The sequence below is a fragment of the Spodoptera frugiperda genome, chromosome 5 (genome assembly GCF_023101765.2).
Source record: "Spodoptera frugiperda isolate SF20-4 chromosome 5, AGI-APGP_CSIRO_Sfru_2.0, whole genome shotgun sequence".
NCBI classification, from domain to species: Eukaryota; Metazoa; Arthropoda; class Insecta; order Lepidoptera; family Noctuidae; genus Spodoptera; species Spodoptera frugiperda.
This window is the reverse complement of record NC_064216.1, coordinates 11,329,410-11,345,927: the sequence shown is the minus strand read 5'-3', so window position 1 is coordinate 11,345,927 and position 16,518 is coordinate 11,329,410. Positions and strand designations below refer to the sequence as shown.

General features: G+C 35.6%; 1 protein-coding gene across 3 annotated transcripts in view; it reads left to right on the top strand.

The window, feature by feature from the left end:
- The window catches only part of LOC118271759 (potassium voltage-gated channel protein Shaw), a 255,565-nt gene that overhangs the window by 21,613 nt on the left and 217,434 nt on the right, over nucleotides 1-16,518 (top strand). For all 3 annotated transcript variants that reach the window (XM_050693717.1, XM_050693715.1, XM_050693716.1), the window contains exon 2: nucleotides 5,220-5,369. In XM_050693717.1, the coding sequence (XP_050549674.1) occupies nucleotides 5,220-5,369 (150 nt within the window). The remainder of the gene's footprint in view (nucleotides 1-5,219; nucleotides 5,370-16,518) is intronic.

The following is a 16,518-nucleotide window of genomic DNA, read 5'->3' as shown; positions in this document are numbered from 1 at the left end:
TAGCCGATTCGATTTCCGCACGGATCTTTGTGTGATCCACAAATTGATGTTTCGGATCTGGGTGTCCTTTGTATGTGAACTTGAATGTTTGTAAACGCCGCCAGGGCCAAGTAAAATAAAATTACCTTTTAAAATAATCAACCTTTCACCTTAACACGACACTCAAAAGAAATAACATAACGAAACAAGTATTTCTACGACTAACATAACATATAACATGTATCGAAAACCCGAATACTCCGAAATACTCCGAAATATTTTCCGTAGAGGAAATAAAACTTTCATTTCGACATCGGGCCTGAAATACCACAAACATAAATACATATGACCGATACAGTTTTATATGAGAAAAGGTTACTCGTAACTGTTTTATATACATTAGTTTCAAGATCAATTCTTGGTTACATACGTACTTCTAGCCAGCATATTGGTGAGTCGAAATGTATCAAGAAAAAGCATATAAAAATACGTCATGTAGTTTCAAGTATATGAGTGGGTTTTTATGTGAAATTCGCGAGTAGTAGATACTGTTAAAAGCAATATATTTGATGCATGAAAATGTATGAGTGCACTATGTATTCTGGTATATTATGTAAGTCCTAGTATTTGTGTTGGTAGTCTTAATTTACTATCAAAAATAATAGCAGACTCTACTCTACGTTTAATATAACAATATTTTTATGGTATAAGCCGGTAATCGAAATGATGGATCAGCGGATGGTAAGCAATCGCCGCCACCCATGGACACCCGTGTCCAAAGGCGTTACAAGTGCGTTGCTGGCGTTTCGGGGCTTAGGAATTTAAGGATTGTTGGGAAAAAGGGTATTGGGAAGATTGCGGAAAGGGGTAGATGCTGAGGCCAATCTCACAACATTCACATATCGAAACACTATGTAAGCGTTGTTTCACGTGGTTTTTCTGTGAGGCCATGGTATCGCTCCGGTCGAGCCGGCCCATTCGTGGTGAAACATGACTGTCCCACACTGAAAGATTCATAATTTCAAGATTTATAATTTTCATACTAATTTTTATTATATAGGACCTCATACTCGACACCAGTGCCCTTTACTTTTCCAAAATATCTAGATACAATACGTGTCAGTTTAAGTAGCATTAGAATTATTCTCGTTCAATACAACACTTGGCCAGACATCCTGAACGTTTTCAAATTGATTTATTGCCAGTAAATGTGGATTTATTACGCGATATCCCTGTCTTGTTGCTTGCCAACATATTTACGGAAGTAAATCGAGTTTTTGTGCGACTTTGATCGGTTCAGTTCATGATAGTAAACTGGTGTTGATTCGTCTTTCAAAGACTGTGAAGAATTTATTTGTTTTCGTCATTAATTTTAATTGAACTGTTGATGGAAAACAGTTCGGTTTGCGTTCTCGTTATTTTCATTCGATTGGAAACAGATATAAACTATTTTGTTTAAACAAAGAATTTAAAAAATACTAGTACCTGTTTTGTTTGTTCTGAATATCAAATATTTTTGCTTAGATGTAACTTTTTATGAAAACTTTGCCTGCACTGTGTCGTAAGAGCGTTTCCAAAGGTTTACAAGCGATGACTTTATTTACAAAGCAGGTGATAACTTAAGAATTTTTACAACGTACTATTGATTTGTCTTATATCTGATTAAGATCAACTAAACAATTAAAAGTACCTATATTTTCATTCCTCAAATAATTCTTGTGACTAAGCAACAAAATTGAGCGGGAATCCAACGCAGATCTCCACAGATAACGTAATCCAAATTAAAATTCTTCACGAATGAATAGATAAAACTTTTTGGTATTTTTAACGGATGAAATAACTTTATTGGATGGCCTTTTAAGTTTATTTAAATCTTCTTGGTTCAATGAAAAATATTTGTCAGTAATTTAAACTTAATAAGAAATACATATTTTTTTGAGTTAAGTATTAGTAAAAAATTCAAAGTACAAGCTTAAAATTGGCGATATATTAAAGAAGGACCAAAATAAAAGTACCCTTAACCGATAAGCTTGCATGAAAATAACGATGACTGTTGATGAAGCGAAAGAGGTATGTAAGATTCGTAGCAATTGGCGTTCCATTGTCTCTGCCTACCCCAATGGGAGACAGGCGTGAGGTAATGTATGTATGTAAAAGTTTAACGATATTTCGCATCTGAATTCACGATAGTCTACGCACCAATACAATTTCAATATTATTTAAAAAACCTGTTACGCCTAGGGTATTTTGTTTTTATACGTAATAAAATTATTGTTTACCTACCATTCCTGAAATTAGGTCTGTACTTTCGTTTTCATTCTGATACAACTTCAGTCACAGCTGTGTGATCAGGGAACTTTTCAGTGTCAGACCCGTTACATGCAAATACTTCGTAAAACTTCTTTGTTTCATTCCACTTCACATACATAGATACAAAACATTCAACATTTATATCGAATCGACAAAAACATTCCGAATCTCTTGTACATTCTATTTTTAGTAAAAATAAAAACATTGAAACAATTAGGGCGCTAAAAAAACCTGTACGGTGTACGCCAACCCGAATGGATTCCATTGAAATATAAAACTTTAACGAACATAAAATGGCCGAAAATAGAGGAATGAATGGTGTTTATTTTACTGCTATTTCAATATAGACTCTAACCATTTAAATAAAGTTACATATTCAAAAAGCTTTTGTATTCAACTTTTTAACTGACGATGACGTCAGGTTACTCGTTCATTCGCAATTTACTAAGCATCGAACCATTTGCGAAGTCCATTTGTACAATTGGTGAAGGAATCGTGAATTCCTCTCGAGGGAAATCAGACATAGGTGAGGAACGATAAGTGTGATCACACATCTCACCTCTAGCACTTAGGAATAATATAACGAGGAATCTAGACTAGTCCTTTGGGGATACAGCTGGGTATAAATATTGAAATATCAGTTTGTACGGCGCTAATACAAAATGGAAGTTTCCGTCGTTCGCTTTATTTCATTGTTTTGAATTGATTATGAGATGAGTTTCCTTTGTTATGTTATTTTTTCTTGTTCCAAATGAAAACGAAGAATAAAATAAACTCAGAATATTATTACATCTCTGTTTTCATAAATGTAAAAGTATAAGCTAACTTTCTGCAATGTACAACCAAATCAAACAAACCAAAACTTTGGCAGCCAAAACTTTCGCCAGAACTTCAGCAAAGTAATTAAAACTAACCTATAATTGGTGCTAAGAAAAAATCAATCATATTCAACGTCCCAACGAAAACTTTCGACTCCTCCTGGGAAATCACTGTTAGTTCCTGACCAATACGGAACAAGTTCACCACTTAGCAGACCAATTGGAATGGATTGGTTCCCACGCTCGGGAATTCACAAGTGTGTATCGCTGGTCGGGGAGCGGCTGAACAACTTGTTCGTAGCATATCACGTTCAATTTGGGTGGAGTTCCTCAAGGTAGCATTTTAGGCCCAGGTATTTTGTGGGACTTTCGGTGTTGTGAGTTTCGGTAGATACCGGCTTTGTGAATTGCAAAAACCACTTACTGTATATGCAAATGTGTAGACGCATTCATAACTTAGTTTTGAATACATAAATGTATTCAGCATTGGTACGCAATTATTTTTACGTGCAGGTTGCAGTTTAAAATTGGCTTTTATTCGCTAACACATTCGATTGAATTTCCAATTATGCCAAACCCATTCCAAACTCGGTTGAAACAAGTTAAAGAGAATATCCGTTGTCAATTTCTATTACCAAACTACCGTCTTCCACGTTTGTTCGACTACTTATGCAAATGGCGTGGTTCGGGGGATTTCTAACTCTATTTTAAAGTGCAGACATATAATAGAGGTGGTTGTTAAATTTAGCTCTACATTTTATTTTGTTCGATTGTTATGTAAGCACGTTGACCGTTTACGTTTGTTAGATTATGAAAACGCATTTCTAAAACGGTGTTTTAAAAAATCCTGTAAGATTCTTAATTATTATGTTATCGGCTTACTCTCGTAACTATTTGACAAAGAAGTCAGCGTATACCGATTACATAATAATTAATTTACTATGGATCACGAAAGTGAGCAGAAGAGTTGTTATTAAAGTATGAATAATTTTACTTTAATTAAGTAGTTTATGTTTGTATATATTTAATACTCCCGATCTGGGTAATTTCAAATTTCATTTATCCATAGAAACGATACATAGAATGATAAAAAACAAACAAAGAACGTGATTGTGTTCCTCTCAGTCCACTTCGTTGGAATTTTGCAAGCAATGCATGCAAAGGATACAGGAAAACGTTTTCCATAAAGGATTCCATTATTGGATAAACTCAGCAAGTTAAAGTGTCAGTTTTTGAAACGAGGGTCGTTAGCATGACTGGGGGGGAATTTTGCTGAGAAATCGGGAAACTGGATTCAATTAGATGCAGTTGTTCGAAGTTACTGTTTTTCGTGAGAATCTTTTATTGGTATGCGTCGCCTGGTAATGTTTAAGTGCTACTGTTTAGTTTTAATCATAAGTGTCTAGTTCCGTTGTTTAGTTTAGACGTTTACAAAATGCTTATAGTGGTGTGCGAGAATTATATAACTTTTAGAAGTCCAACGATTTTCCAGATTTTTTTTATCTCAGGGTTCACAATTTTATGACAGCAAAGTTAATTTGCACAGCAAAACTATGGAATGAGCTGTAGTAGGCGGTATTTTGCGAACCGATACGACCTTCAATAAAAGAGCGTACTTTTTAGGGTTCCGTAGCCAAAATGGCAAAAAACGGAACCCTTATAGATTCGTCATGTCTGTCTGTCCGTCCGTCCGTCCGTCCGTATGTCACAGCCATTTATTTCCGAAACTGTTGGGCCTACATAGTTGAAACTCTGTAGGTTGATGTATTTCGATAACCGCTATTCGAATTTTGAATTAAAATTAATAAATTAAAAATTTAAAGGGGGGCACTCGATCTCCTCTGGTGTTGCGGGTGTCCATGGGCGGCGCTGACCGCTTACCATCAGATGACCAATCTGCTCGTTTGCCAGCTATTCTATAAAAAAATATGCATTTTTTTTAAAAGGCTGGCAACGGCCTAACCTATATGACCTAGGTTTGTCAAATATTCCATAAAAAATATGAATATTTTTCCTTACCTATATATGGCTGCAGCAGCCGTCATACTAGTAAATTAATGAAAAATATATAGCTTCAGAACTATATTAACTGAAATTTTCTATTGCCTTCAGATACGAGACGTACAAGGCGACGCTGAAGAAGATCCCGGCGACCAGGCTCTCCCGGCTGACGGAGGCGCTCGCCAACTACGACCCCGTCCTCAACGAGTACTTCTTCGATAGGCATCCTGGAGTCTTCGCCCAGATCCTCAACTACTACAGGTTTGTCTGAAGTATTATATTTGTGTTGTATTAGAATGGCTACTTTTGTCTCTACATGAGAATTTCGAATAAAATCCTTTGCTTTTATTTTTATTTATTTTACACTTTATGTACAATCATACAGAGGTGGACTTAATGCCAATTTGGCATTATCTTTTTAGGTGCCCCTTAAGTGACTGAGCGAAAGTTTTTGATTTGAATGAATATGCTAATTCATAATAGCTATAAAATATCTGACAAATAATTAAATATAGACAATAGTATAAAATGACTGTTAAATAATAACTTTTCAACTAACTAACAAATGATTGACTTCAGTAAAACCGCGGCAGTTACACGTAGTTTTAATGAAAATGCTGTGAACGGATTAAAAATAACTGTGGAAATAGTTTGTAACTCATGAATCTACTAATTGGATGTCCCAAAATGTTACGGAATACTAAAACAGAAAATATAGGTAAAGTGGTGAGATATGGCTCAGACAGTAGTAGATACAAAATTAATTTGAATTGGTCAAAAAAGACACGTTTGGTTTCCATCCAGCATCGGGAAAGGTTTTCGTTTAATCATGCCAATTTTGTCAGTCTTAGCTATCACCATCGAACTGTTTCCAGTGTTCATCAGCACCATCATCCAAGTGTGGATTCAGCAAACTATAAACAAAATACTATACGTAATAAAGTGCAGTTAAATTAACTAAAAATCACGGTTTACTCACATATTTTAATGGAGAAAAGTTCTACTATTTTCGAGTCACAGAGGGTTTCTTTACCACGATTAGCGTGCGCAGACGCAGCGCTCTTACGGCGCCTACTGTAAAGGTAGGCTGCATTCTCCATTAATGCACGTGAGTAAACCGTGATTTTAGTTAATCATGCCACTTTCATCGGTCTTTAGCTATTATCTTTGAACTGTTTCTAATGTTCTTGGATTCAACAAATTATAAAAAAAAAAACACACTTCACGTAATGAAGTACAGTTACTATTCATCCGTATTAGTTAGAATTGGCAAAGACTGATCGATCGTACTCTTCTCTACTTTAAAAATACCAACGAAACACTGACATAAAAAGTTGTAAAAACATTTCGGTTACCTACGATCGATCCGAGTTATTTTTACCTCATCGCGGCTTTCATGACTTTTGGAAATAATCGAACGAATGCAAATAAACACTACGTTCATACGAATCCCGGTTTACACGTGGATTATACAGAACTCTTGTTTTAGTTTCTATAAAAAAAACTATGGTTTAGTTCATGTTAGTCTGTGTGAGGATTTGGATGTGCATTTTTGATTTTGTTTTAATAGAGAATTCATTGAGCTGTGTGGTAAAGGCATTTTATTTTTATGATGGAATCCAGTAATCCAACATTGCATTGAATACAAACTTTTTATAGAAACAAAACTATTGTTGTAGTTTGCAGGGGGAAATTTAAGTATATTTTTAAATTTTAGAAAAGAACTTATGATTCAAAATAATCCTAGCAGCATTTTAGGGACTTCGAGCTGCGGACTTCCTAGCGGGTTTCCGGGGCTCCGGTTCGAAAAGCAGGAGGAACTAGGCGGTTTCTAGTCAATAAAAGTCTAAGACTCTCTCTCGTCTCGCCCAAGGTGGGGAAGGTGGGAACAGTCATTGCAGAATTTTCCCACCACAAAAAACCCATTTAGGGACATACAAATATTTTTATCGTAAAATACTTTAGTTATATTTGTAGTTTAAACAACATCTACAGTCCGTGACTGTCCACGACTGGTCTTCTAATTCTCTACATATGAGGATTAGCCATAACTTCCTCGCTTCAGTTACCTGTTAAGGAATAATGCTACGTTAAAATGAAAAAGCAAACACAAGACGTCAATTTGCACTTACATAAATTCCCGCACGTAGTTTTATTCATACAAACTGCTAACACAATGCAACTGATTTACATTGCAACGTCTCACAACAGAAGTCCGGTTGAAAACTACGGTTTGTGCAGCTTTGGAATTTCACTGCACTAAGCTATTTTGTGAGGCAATTCGGAGCTGGAATGGTTTGGATTTTAGTGGGATGGTGGTTTGATATTAAACTTTGAACTGTTCTTTATGTCATAGAAAGTGGTAAAGATCACTGGAAAGTGTTGAATGCTTAAAGAGAGAAAGAAACATTTATTTGCTATCTAGTATGTAAAAATAAGTCGGATTTTCCTTCCTGACGCTATAACTCCAGAACGCATGAACCTTCAGGAAAAATCCAGGATAAATCAGGAAAAAAGTAGGAAAACAGGGAAAATCATTGGTGGCTTAACGGAGTTCGCTGGGTTTGTTAGTGTAGGTATACATACATATAAGTTGGAATGGTAGTAGATTAACCTCATACATAATATCTTACGGCATGCAAAATATTGTATTTGAATTTAAATTACTATTTGTCGTAAAAAAGTATGTTATAAAAATATATGTCATAGAAACTTGAAGAACATAAGCATCGCAGTTGTTGGTTTATATATTTTGTGTATATAATAGTCACACATCACTCATAAACAGACTATACATGTGGCCACTGCTGACCAAAGGCCTTTTCTCACACGGAGAAGGTTTGAGCATTAATCACCACGCTTGCTCAATTATTATCATCAATAATAATTGATCAACTAATTTTTATAATCAATTCTTAGTCACATGTACCTGATTTTTGATAGATAAATTAAATAGTGAAAAGTAAATGTATCAACTGCACGTCCTTTTCTCTGTTCTCAACCTACCTATTTGTAGAATAGGTGTCTCCATGATGTCCTTTGCTACCATTAGGGTTGACAACCCTGTGGTCGGCTTACGTTAGAACACTTTAGCTGAATTTGGTTAAGCTTTATTGCTAACCCTAATTTAGGACCAAAATGTAGGTCATGGTCATATAATCAGGTTACTGGATGCGGACCATCTTCTATATTATTAATAGTGAGTTTAGCAACAAAATAACAACATAATTTGGGGGGGGAATCATCCTATGACTTCTCCCGCCTTGGGCGAGGCGAGAGGGAGTCCACAGCTGGAGAGTACACTATTCTTCTCGGCATAAGGGTGCTTTTTCCACCAAAGATGTGTTATATAGTTATGCTACGAAGATGTAATAGTTAAGCTGTGAAACTATGTGATCGTTTCCACTGATATTAAGCTATGTAGCTGTATGAAAAGCATTTTTCCATACAAAAACAGAGCTTAGTGAGTTAGTGAAAAAGTGAGGAAAAGCACCCATAGAAGGGATTTACCACATTCTCTAGGCTTGGCAATTGATTTGGAAGTTAAAAAGGTTTATAATTTCTCAGGGCACGCAGCTTACTGGTCTCTGTCAGTAGTATAGTGCCTTAGTGGGTTCTTTCGTCAGAGTATAATAGAGTAGAATAGCTATTTCTATTAGGTATATTCTTTCGTCACCTGCGGATGGACTAAGGGTAATAAAAAATGTTACACATCAATTACAAACCATGATTTATAAATAACAATTAATAAAGGAAGAATTACCAAATCGAACAGATTTCAAATTAAAAAATAACCGTTCTATTCCATTTGAAATAACATTCGAACCGCCATTTTTATTTAGAGCTTTGATGAATGTTTGAACAAATACCGACGTTCCGTATGAACGAATACACAACATATCGTGTGAGTGATTTGTATGTGCCTATTAATTTGCCTGACAATACCATCAGGCGTGTTGTATTGCCAATTTATTAGGCAACGGTTGCCATGTGTCATGGAATCAAAATCGACAACTTTTTAAAATGAATAAATGAAAAGCTTTTTAGAGGAGACTTTGTTATTCGGTAATAGTTTAATTGATGTAAATAAAAAAGTACAGTCTCCGACTTGGAAAGCAAACAAATGACTAATGAATCTTCAATCTGCCCAATGTCCGTATCCCCAACAATTCTGAATTCCTAACCCCTAAAATATTGGCAACGCATTCGTAACGCCTCTGGTGTTTTGGGTGTCTAAGTGCAGTGCCGATTGCTTACCATCATTTACCGGCTTATCCCATAAAATAATATTTACTTAAATTAATAATTTAAGTTGTTGATGTTTCGATCTGTTTTATAAGAATCCTCAAAACATTCACATGTATCTAGTTAAAACTTTTTACGAGTCCCAATTGTAACACCTTTCCGTTTTACACCATAAACTACTGGGTATAAGTTCCACCGTATTTATGGGGGTCCGCACATTTTACGGTCTTAGAACATCCCTTGGTATTCCATGAAAATACTTGTAAAATTTTATCACCCTTTCGAGTTAGTTATATGGCGATTTGGTGTGGAAACTATTTGAGTGTGATGTGACTGAGGACATTAGTGGTGACCGAGTCTGTTTAAGAGGAGTTTGAAGATAAATAGTAATTTTGTGAACGCCTTTGGGGATATGCGGAAGGGTTGCGGTTCTGGACAGTGGTCCTTTGGTACAATAATTTTATAATAAGTTGAATTATCACAATTCAATCGCATACTGGCCAGTAATCAATAATGACTCGTGTGGTGTTAATTTCATTCATGAGGATGGACGGATTTTTTTTATGGTATATTGAAACTCCTGAATGACTTAAGCAAATTTTGAAGTTTTGCTGCTGTGTATACCGGCTTGACCTTGACTTCCCGATATCTGGATCGTTAGGGAAAATCTGTGCTTAGACACTGCTTGGTAAGCAATTAATATTTTGTAGGTAAATTATGTCTACCAGGAACTCTCACACGTTTGAAACGAGCAAATTTTATGGTATACGTCGGAAAACGAGCAGACCGGTCACCTGATGACTTCAGACAATTTTCGTCGCCTATGGATATCTTCGAAACACCAGAGCCGTTACCAGTAAATTGCCGGTCTTTTGACGGTAGGAATTCATGGGTACTTGAGGAATCGGGGATTGGCTAAGGGGTATTGGGAATTTTAGTTATCTCACTCTCAGTAAGACAGTCAGAGTAAGCGTATATGTATCACGTCGGATTTCTGTGAACTTCCATAGTATAAATTATGTCCAACCGAAAATTTTTGTCTTTTCTACTAGATTAAACTTTTTACTATATATTCAGCTATATTTACTTTATTGGCTCATCATATTGTCTTCCCTGCTATCAACACATCTTCTAAGATAAAATATTCTAATCACACATACAAATGGGAATTTTATCCCACATGCGATGCACGTATTAAGTTGCAAAGTTGACAAGTTAAGTTAATTACTTAGAGATAACTTGTGACATATGTATTACTTAAGTTATACGATAACTTGATGATGTTAGGTCACGTTCACTGTGCTAACTTACTTTTGATATAGTTGAAATGTCAGTTGTGATTATATTTGAACTTGGATATAACTCTCAGTTCATTCTTTGTGTTTTGTTATTAGAACTCGAGACGGGATATTTACCATGTTTATTTATGTCGATGAGTTTCCAATATTTCGGCACTGTTTTATGCAGTGTTTAAGTTATGAAAATACTTCTAAGTAAATTGCATTTAGTAATTCTGAAATTGGATATTGACTATTCATCGTCGATAGCCAGCCTACTTCTATTGCTGACGCAAACCCATCCTCATAGGAGCATACCCGGTTTAATCACCACGCTTGGCAGCTGCCGTGGTAGATTACAATTGGAACATTACAAGCTTAAAAAGTGTTGACTACTTGTCTCTCCAATATTGCTGACGCAGATTTAGAGTAGACCCGGATTAACTGGAATATCAGAATCAAAATTATTGTTAGTGACCATGTCAGTTTAAAAACTTATATCAAAATTATATCCTACTAATAATATAAATACGTCAAAAGAGCAGAAAGGATTGAAATGAAAAATGGAATAGCGGTAGATTATCGTCTGAAATAACACATAACTTTTTATCCTACAGGAACGCAGCCGAACCCGGTGGTAGAAGCTAGTAACATATAACTTTTAATATTTGCCCTTTACCCCCTATATACTAAAGAACCAACATAAATACAGTACATAAGTAACATAAACCGCGGGTGGCCATTTTAATTTTATGTCGGACATTTTTACTGCTTATGTAGTCAATAACTTGGCTATTTAATGCTTTAGTACCGTAATTAGTGTTGTATTTAGTTATTAGCCTGTAGTTATTTAGTCGACGGGATTACATAAACATGTGTTAGTAGTTAATTTTGCATATAAATGGTTGTTAGGTGTAGTATAATATGGATAAATGGTTTTTTTTTATAAACTTTGTCCCACTATGGGATTTTCTTCTGTACCGTGGTTGCGTTTAGATACACATCACATCCCAAACCGAACCAATCGCAACATTTTGGGGACTATAAAAAAGTTGCTCAAAAAGAGAATTGAACCCGCTACACGTCACACCCAGCCACCGTGCTAACCACACAGTAAATGAAAGTTTTCTTGAAGATTGTTTTTAACTTTGGACTAGACTTTTCACCGGTGGGTGGGTTTACCAGCACATAATTTTACATACACGTCCAATTCATATACGAAACCACTATTTGTAGATCAGACAAAGAATAGATTCGTAGGTTTATATGGAAATACATGGTACACAGAAGTCGACTGACCAGCCACAGCATAATACATTTAAAATAAAGAAAAATGGCATCAACATGTTCACACACATCAACCAATATATCATTCCAGTTCCATGTTTAAAATACACACAAAAGCAGCCGGAAAAAGCGGCTGAAAATCAAATAAATGCGAAAATTCCGAAAAAGGATTCGACAAAAACATTCATTGAACATTTTTACCGAACCAATATGATTTCGTCAATACAAAAATAAAACCGTTATCCCTACAGAGATCGTTACAATCCCTAAATACATTTAGCCTGAAATCTCCTGAAAATATTCAATTACATTGAAAACATGAAGCTTTTATGTAGCTGAAATAAATCCGAATAATATTTGCCCTGTCAAAAATCCCTTTACATAGTTCCTAGGGTTCGGGTGTTGTCGGAAACATTCGGGTAACTTCGGCATTGTCCGAAAGTTTGCTTTGAATCTTTGTACCCGTTTCACGAGCTGTCAAATTAGTGATTGAATACATATGTATGTGATTATCTGCGTTTGTTTTTGGTCGGAGTTCGAATTCTGATTCTATGTAGCTGTGATTTTTTGATGGCTACTTTCTCTTCCAAATCTAGCTGTAGATATATTGTGTTTAGCATTGATATTTTTTTTAATTTCATAGGTCTGAGCTTATTTTCATGCACGTTAGAAGAATCAGTCAGAACATTCAGAATATTGAACCATGTGTTTCAACTGACAGATTCGAATCAAATCTTAAATTTTGAGTATGAACAAAGTAGGAGTAGGAATAACGCAGAAGTAATAGCCTCCTCCCTCTCGCCTTACCCAAGTTGAGAGAAATAATAAGATTATCCCCCTCCCTCAAAAAAGTACCGATATTTTTTCATTGAAACTCAAGAACTAGAAATATCTTACTCACCGATCCAAAAAAGCAAGTTAAACGTAATATATAAAGAAAAATATTCAGAATATGACTATCTATTTCGATATTCACATTCCACGACCCTTAAAAAGCCAATGAAATGGAAAGGTTTGACATATGGCGCCAATAATTCATATTATGATCAAAAAATATATTCGATTTGCCCGAACACTTTTCAACGCGACATGGTAATGGGTTATGACTTCTTATGTTATTAAATTATTAAAAAAGAGGTCATGTTTGGGTGAAAATTGGGGGATGCATGAAAACGATTTCCATTTCTTTATGTAGTCTGATTCGCACCTGGAATATCTAGATAATTTAATGTCGAATTTAGTCAAGTTCTCCCCCCTTTTTTCTCTCTCTCTCTCTCTCTCTCTCTCTCTCTCTCTTTTTCTCCCTCTCTCTGCTAATTTTCAAGCTATACTAACAAATATTACAGTAAATCTTAACAAGATTATACTGGATGTTAGTACATATTTCACATGACCCCAACTATTTATTTTCTTAACCAGTAGAAGAGAAAACATTCTTGGCAAGAATAATTGCAATAGAAAAGCATATACATATTGTAGACAACAAAAAAGGCTATACTTCGCCGCTGCACGTCTCTCAAAGAGTTAACCAATGCTTACGATGGCTCACAATACTTAAAATGGAAATCTTTGACCATCTTTGACGACAATAGCTTAACGCCAATCAACCAATCTAAATAGCTATGACAAAACCACATTTAGGAAAATCAAATACCCCACGAATTGAGCCATAGGATGCTTCTTCTCCCATAACGAGAGTGAATCTATGGGACGAGAACTGAACCCATAATTTAGAGAGCCCCATTGTTTGCGTTATGGTTATAGCCATCCCCCCTTTGACCTCATAACCCTATACGGCCTATATTCTTCTCTGTGTTAAATGATGCAAAGAAATTGTACTCCATCGGCCCATTGGTGATATGAACAATGATAATTGGTGTTATTACAGCTCTGCTTGTGATTTTTTGAGAGATGGTCCAATATAGATATACATAATTGGTTAACGTGTCTTTTTTCCAAATATTTTTTGCTACTAAACCTTTCTGCATTCTGCATCGCTCTAAAGTTGACTGTAAGAGAATGGCATCTGGCAATAATTACTAATGTGTAGATACTTTTATAAAAAAATAAGTGTAGGTAAATAAATACAATAATCAATGGTGGCATTTTTTTTGATAAACACCATTGCTCCGTTTTTCTCAGGTGTCGTGGGTGCGAGTACAAACATTCAAGTTCACATACACTTTACACCCACACCCGAAGCAACAATTTGTGAAACACACAAAGAGACACATCATCATTAGTCTCATGTTCAGATTACTATTGCCATATAATTTGATGGGCAAACAACCTCCTAACACACATTTTAAAAGAGTAAAATACGTATATTATGATTCCAACCTGTAACATTAAAAAAACATTTTCAAAGTAAATAATATGAAAGTGCTATAAGTAGGAATGTATTGTGAAAAGTGCGTAGTACGCAGCTTGTGAATACGCGCGTATTTCACTAAATGCGTTATATTGAGCACACGTTTACTGACCGTGATGTATGGAGTGGGGCGGCCATTTTATTTTTTAGGGAAAGACAACTTTTATATTTTTCCTGTTGGGATTTTTCATGTTTATTTTTCTATTAATTGTTGTTGTAACGTGCACTAACGTTTTGGTGTTAAAAGTCATGACATATTGTTATTAATTATATTATGTATACGGCATTGATGATGAATAATTTTGTGTGGATCTGATTTTCCAATTTTTTTAAACGGGTTTATTTAGCTTGACATGCTTGTTTGTTTGAGTCAAATTTTGTAATTGTATTTTCTCCCCTTTCCTGACGACAGATCAATCTGATTTTTGGTAATTTTTCCCATTTCTTCTTATAACATGGACACCACACACTCGTTCACGTTAGCAAGCCATTGTAAATGATTGATTACGTAATAAATCGGTGCGTCGGTGTGTCTGTGTGTCTGTGTGTCGGCTTGTTGCGCATGCTTCATTTTCAATCATCGTTCACACTTCTTGTTTATCTATGTGTGACTTTTGTTTGTTGGGAAGAATAATTTGGATAGAACTAGACTAGAGCTTCTGCCAGCGTTTCCGTGGAATAAAAAGTAGCCCATGTGAGCTATATATATGCTGCAAAGTTTTATAAATCGTGAATGTTCTTTGTATTTGTTTACACATTTTATATATGAGAATAAACCTGATATTTTACTGTGTGCTATTTTTTGTAAGACGATATATAATACATAGGAAAATAAGGTACTACCTATAGATAAAGGCGGGACATTGGATGATTTTCCCCCCTCAAAAAAACCTATAGATATAGAAATGTTTTAGAAATGAGAGTTATATTTTCAAAAGCAAAACACACTTTAAAAAATTACAACCGCTAAAATCGTCAAGTTCTTACAATTGAACATCAACGTTTCGTTCATAAAGTTTGATTTTAAGGGGGGCTGGCAGACCCCAAGGTATTGTTGGTGTCTGATTTATAAGTTTTACGAGTTGCGGTACCAATCAGTGTTTTGTGAGGACAATAAAACGTCTACTTTCGTCCCCTGTTTTATCTTTCATACTTTATTCTTATGATTTGGAATTCTGTGTCCATCGTTACTAGCTTTCATTTGTTTTTTTTATTGTGTCTATTGCTTTGATTCATGTTTTTGTTAAGTGTGTTCGGGATGGTGAGTAATGAAATGATTGGTTCGGCTATGTTTCGGGATTTAGCTTGTATACGTGTCTGCCAATCATGAATGGGCATTTAGGCCATTATGATTTTGTCATTGATTATGGCTCTATTATTAAGAAATCCGGAGCTGCGGACTACCTCGCGGGTTTACCGGGGCTCCGGTTCGAAAAGCAGGAGTCGGAACTGTGCGGTTTTAGCTTGACACTCCCTCTAGCCTCGCCCAAAGCGGGAGAAGCCATTGGATGATTTTCCCCCTCAAAAAAAGACGATTAGACTGTAATTAACACTTTTCCTTATCCTCATGAAGTTAAGTCACTATACCAGTCAACATATTCACTTCTTAAAACAAACATGTACGTCTATAAATAATACAGCTACCTACTATAGATTCAAGTTAAACCGATAAAAAGCGCTTCGACAGTCAAGCGCTGAGCTGATTCTGTAAGTGCATCAATTTCCTTATTGAGCGCTAAAGCGGCTTAAAGTTTAAATTCACTCTTTCCTACTTTATGGCACTTTTATTTTGAATGTTCAATTTTTGTTATTGGAGTATTTGAATATGGAATTAAGACGTATGGTTAGCTGTAGATATATGTATGGACCTTTTTTTTAAGGGGGACAATCATCCAATGACTTCTCCCGCCTTGGGCGAGGTGTGAGAGAGTATCAGACTCTTACTGACTAAAAACCACCTCGTTCCTGCGCTTTGAGCCGGTAAACTCGCTAGGTAATATATGTATGTACCTAGAAATGTAAAAATGACGTGGTTGCCTGAAGATTAAGGCTTCCCATGCATAAGGATTCGAAATAGGGCAAGTAGCGATGTGATTTTTACTCAGATATTTGTAGATAGAAAAAAAGTTCGAAGGAGTAAAAAAAAACCAGCAATGCTGTGCCCGACTCGAGAATCAAACCCGTAACCCCTTGTCCGGCAGTCGCACTTGCGACCACTCGACCAACGAAG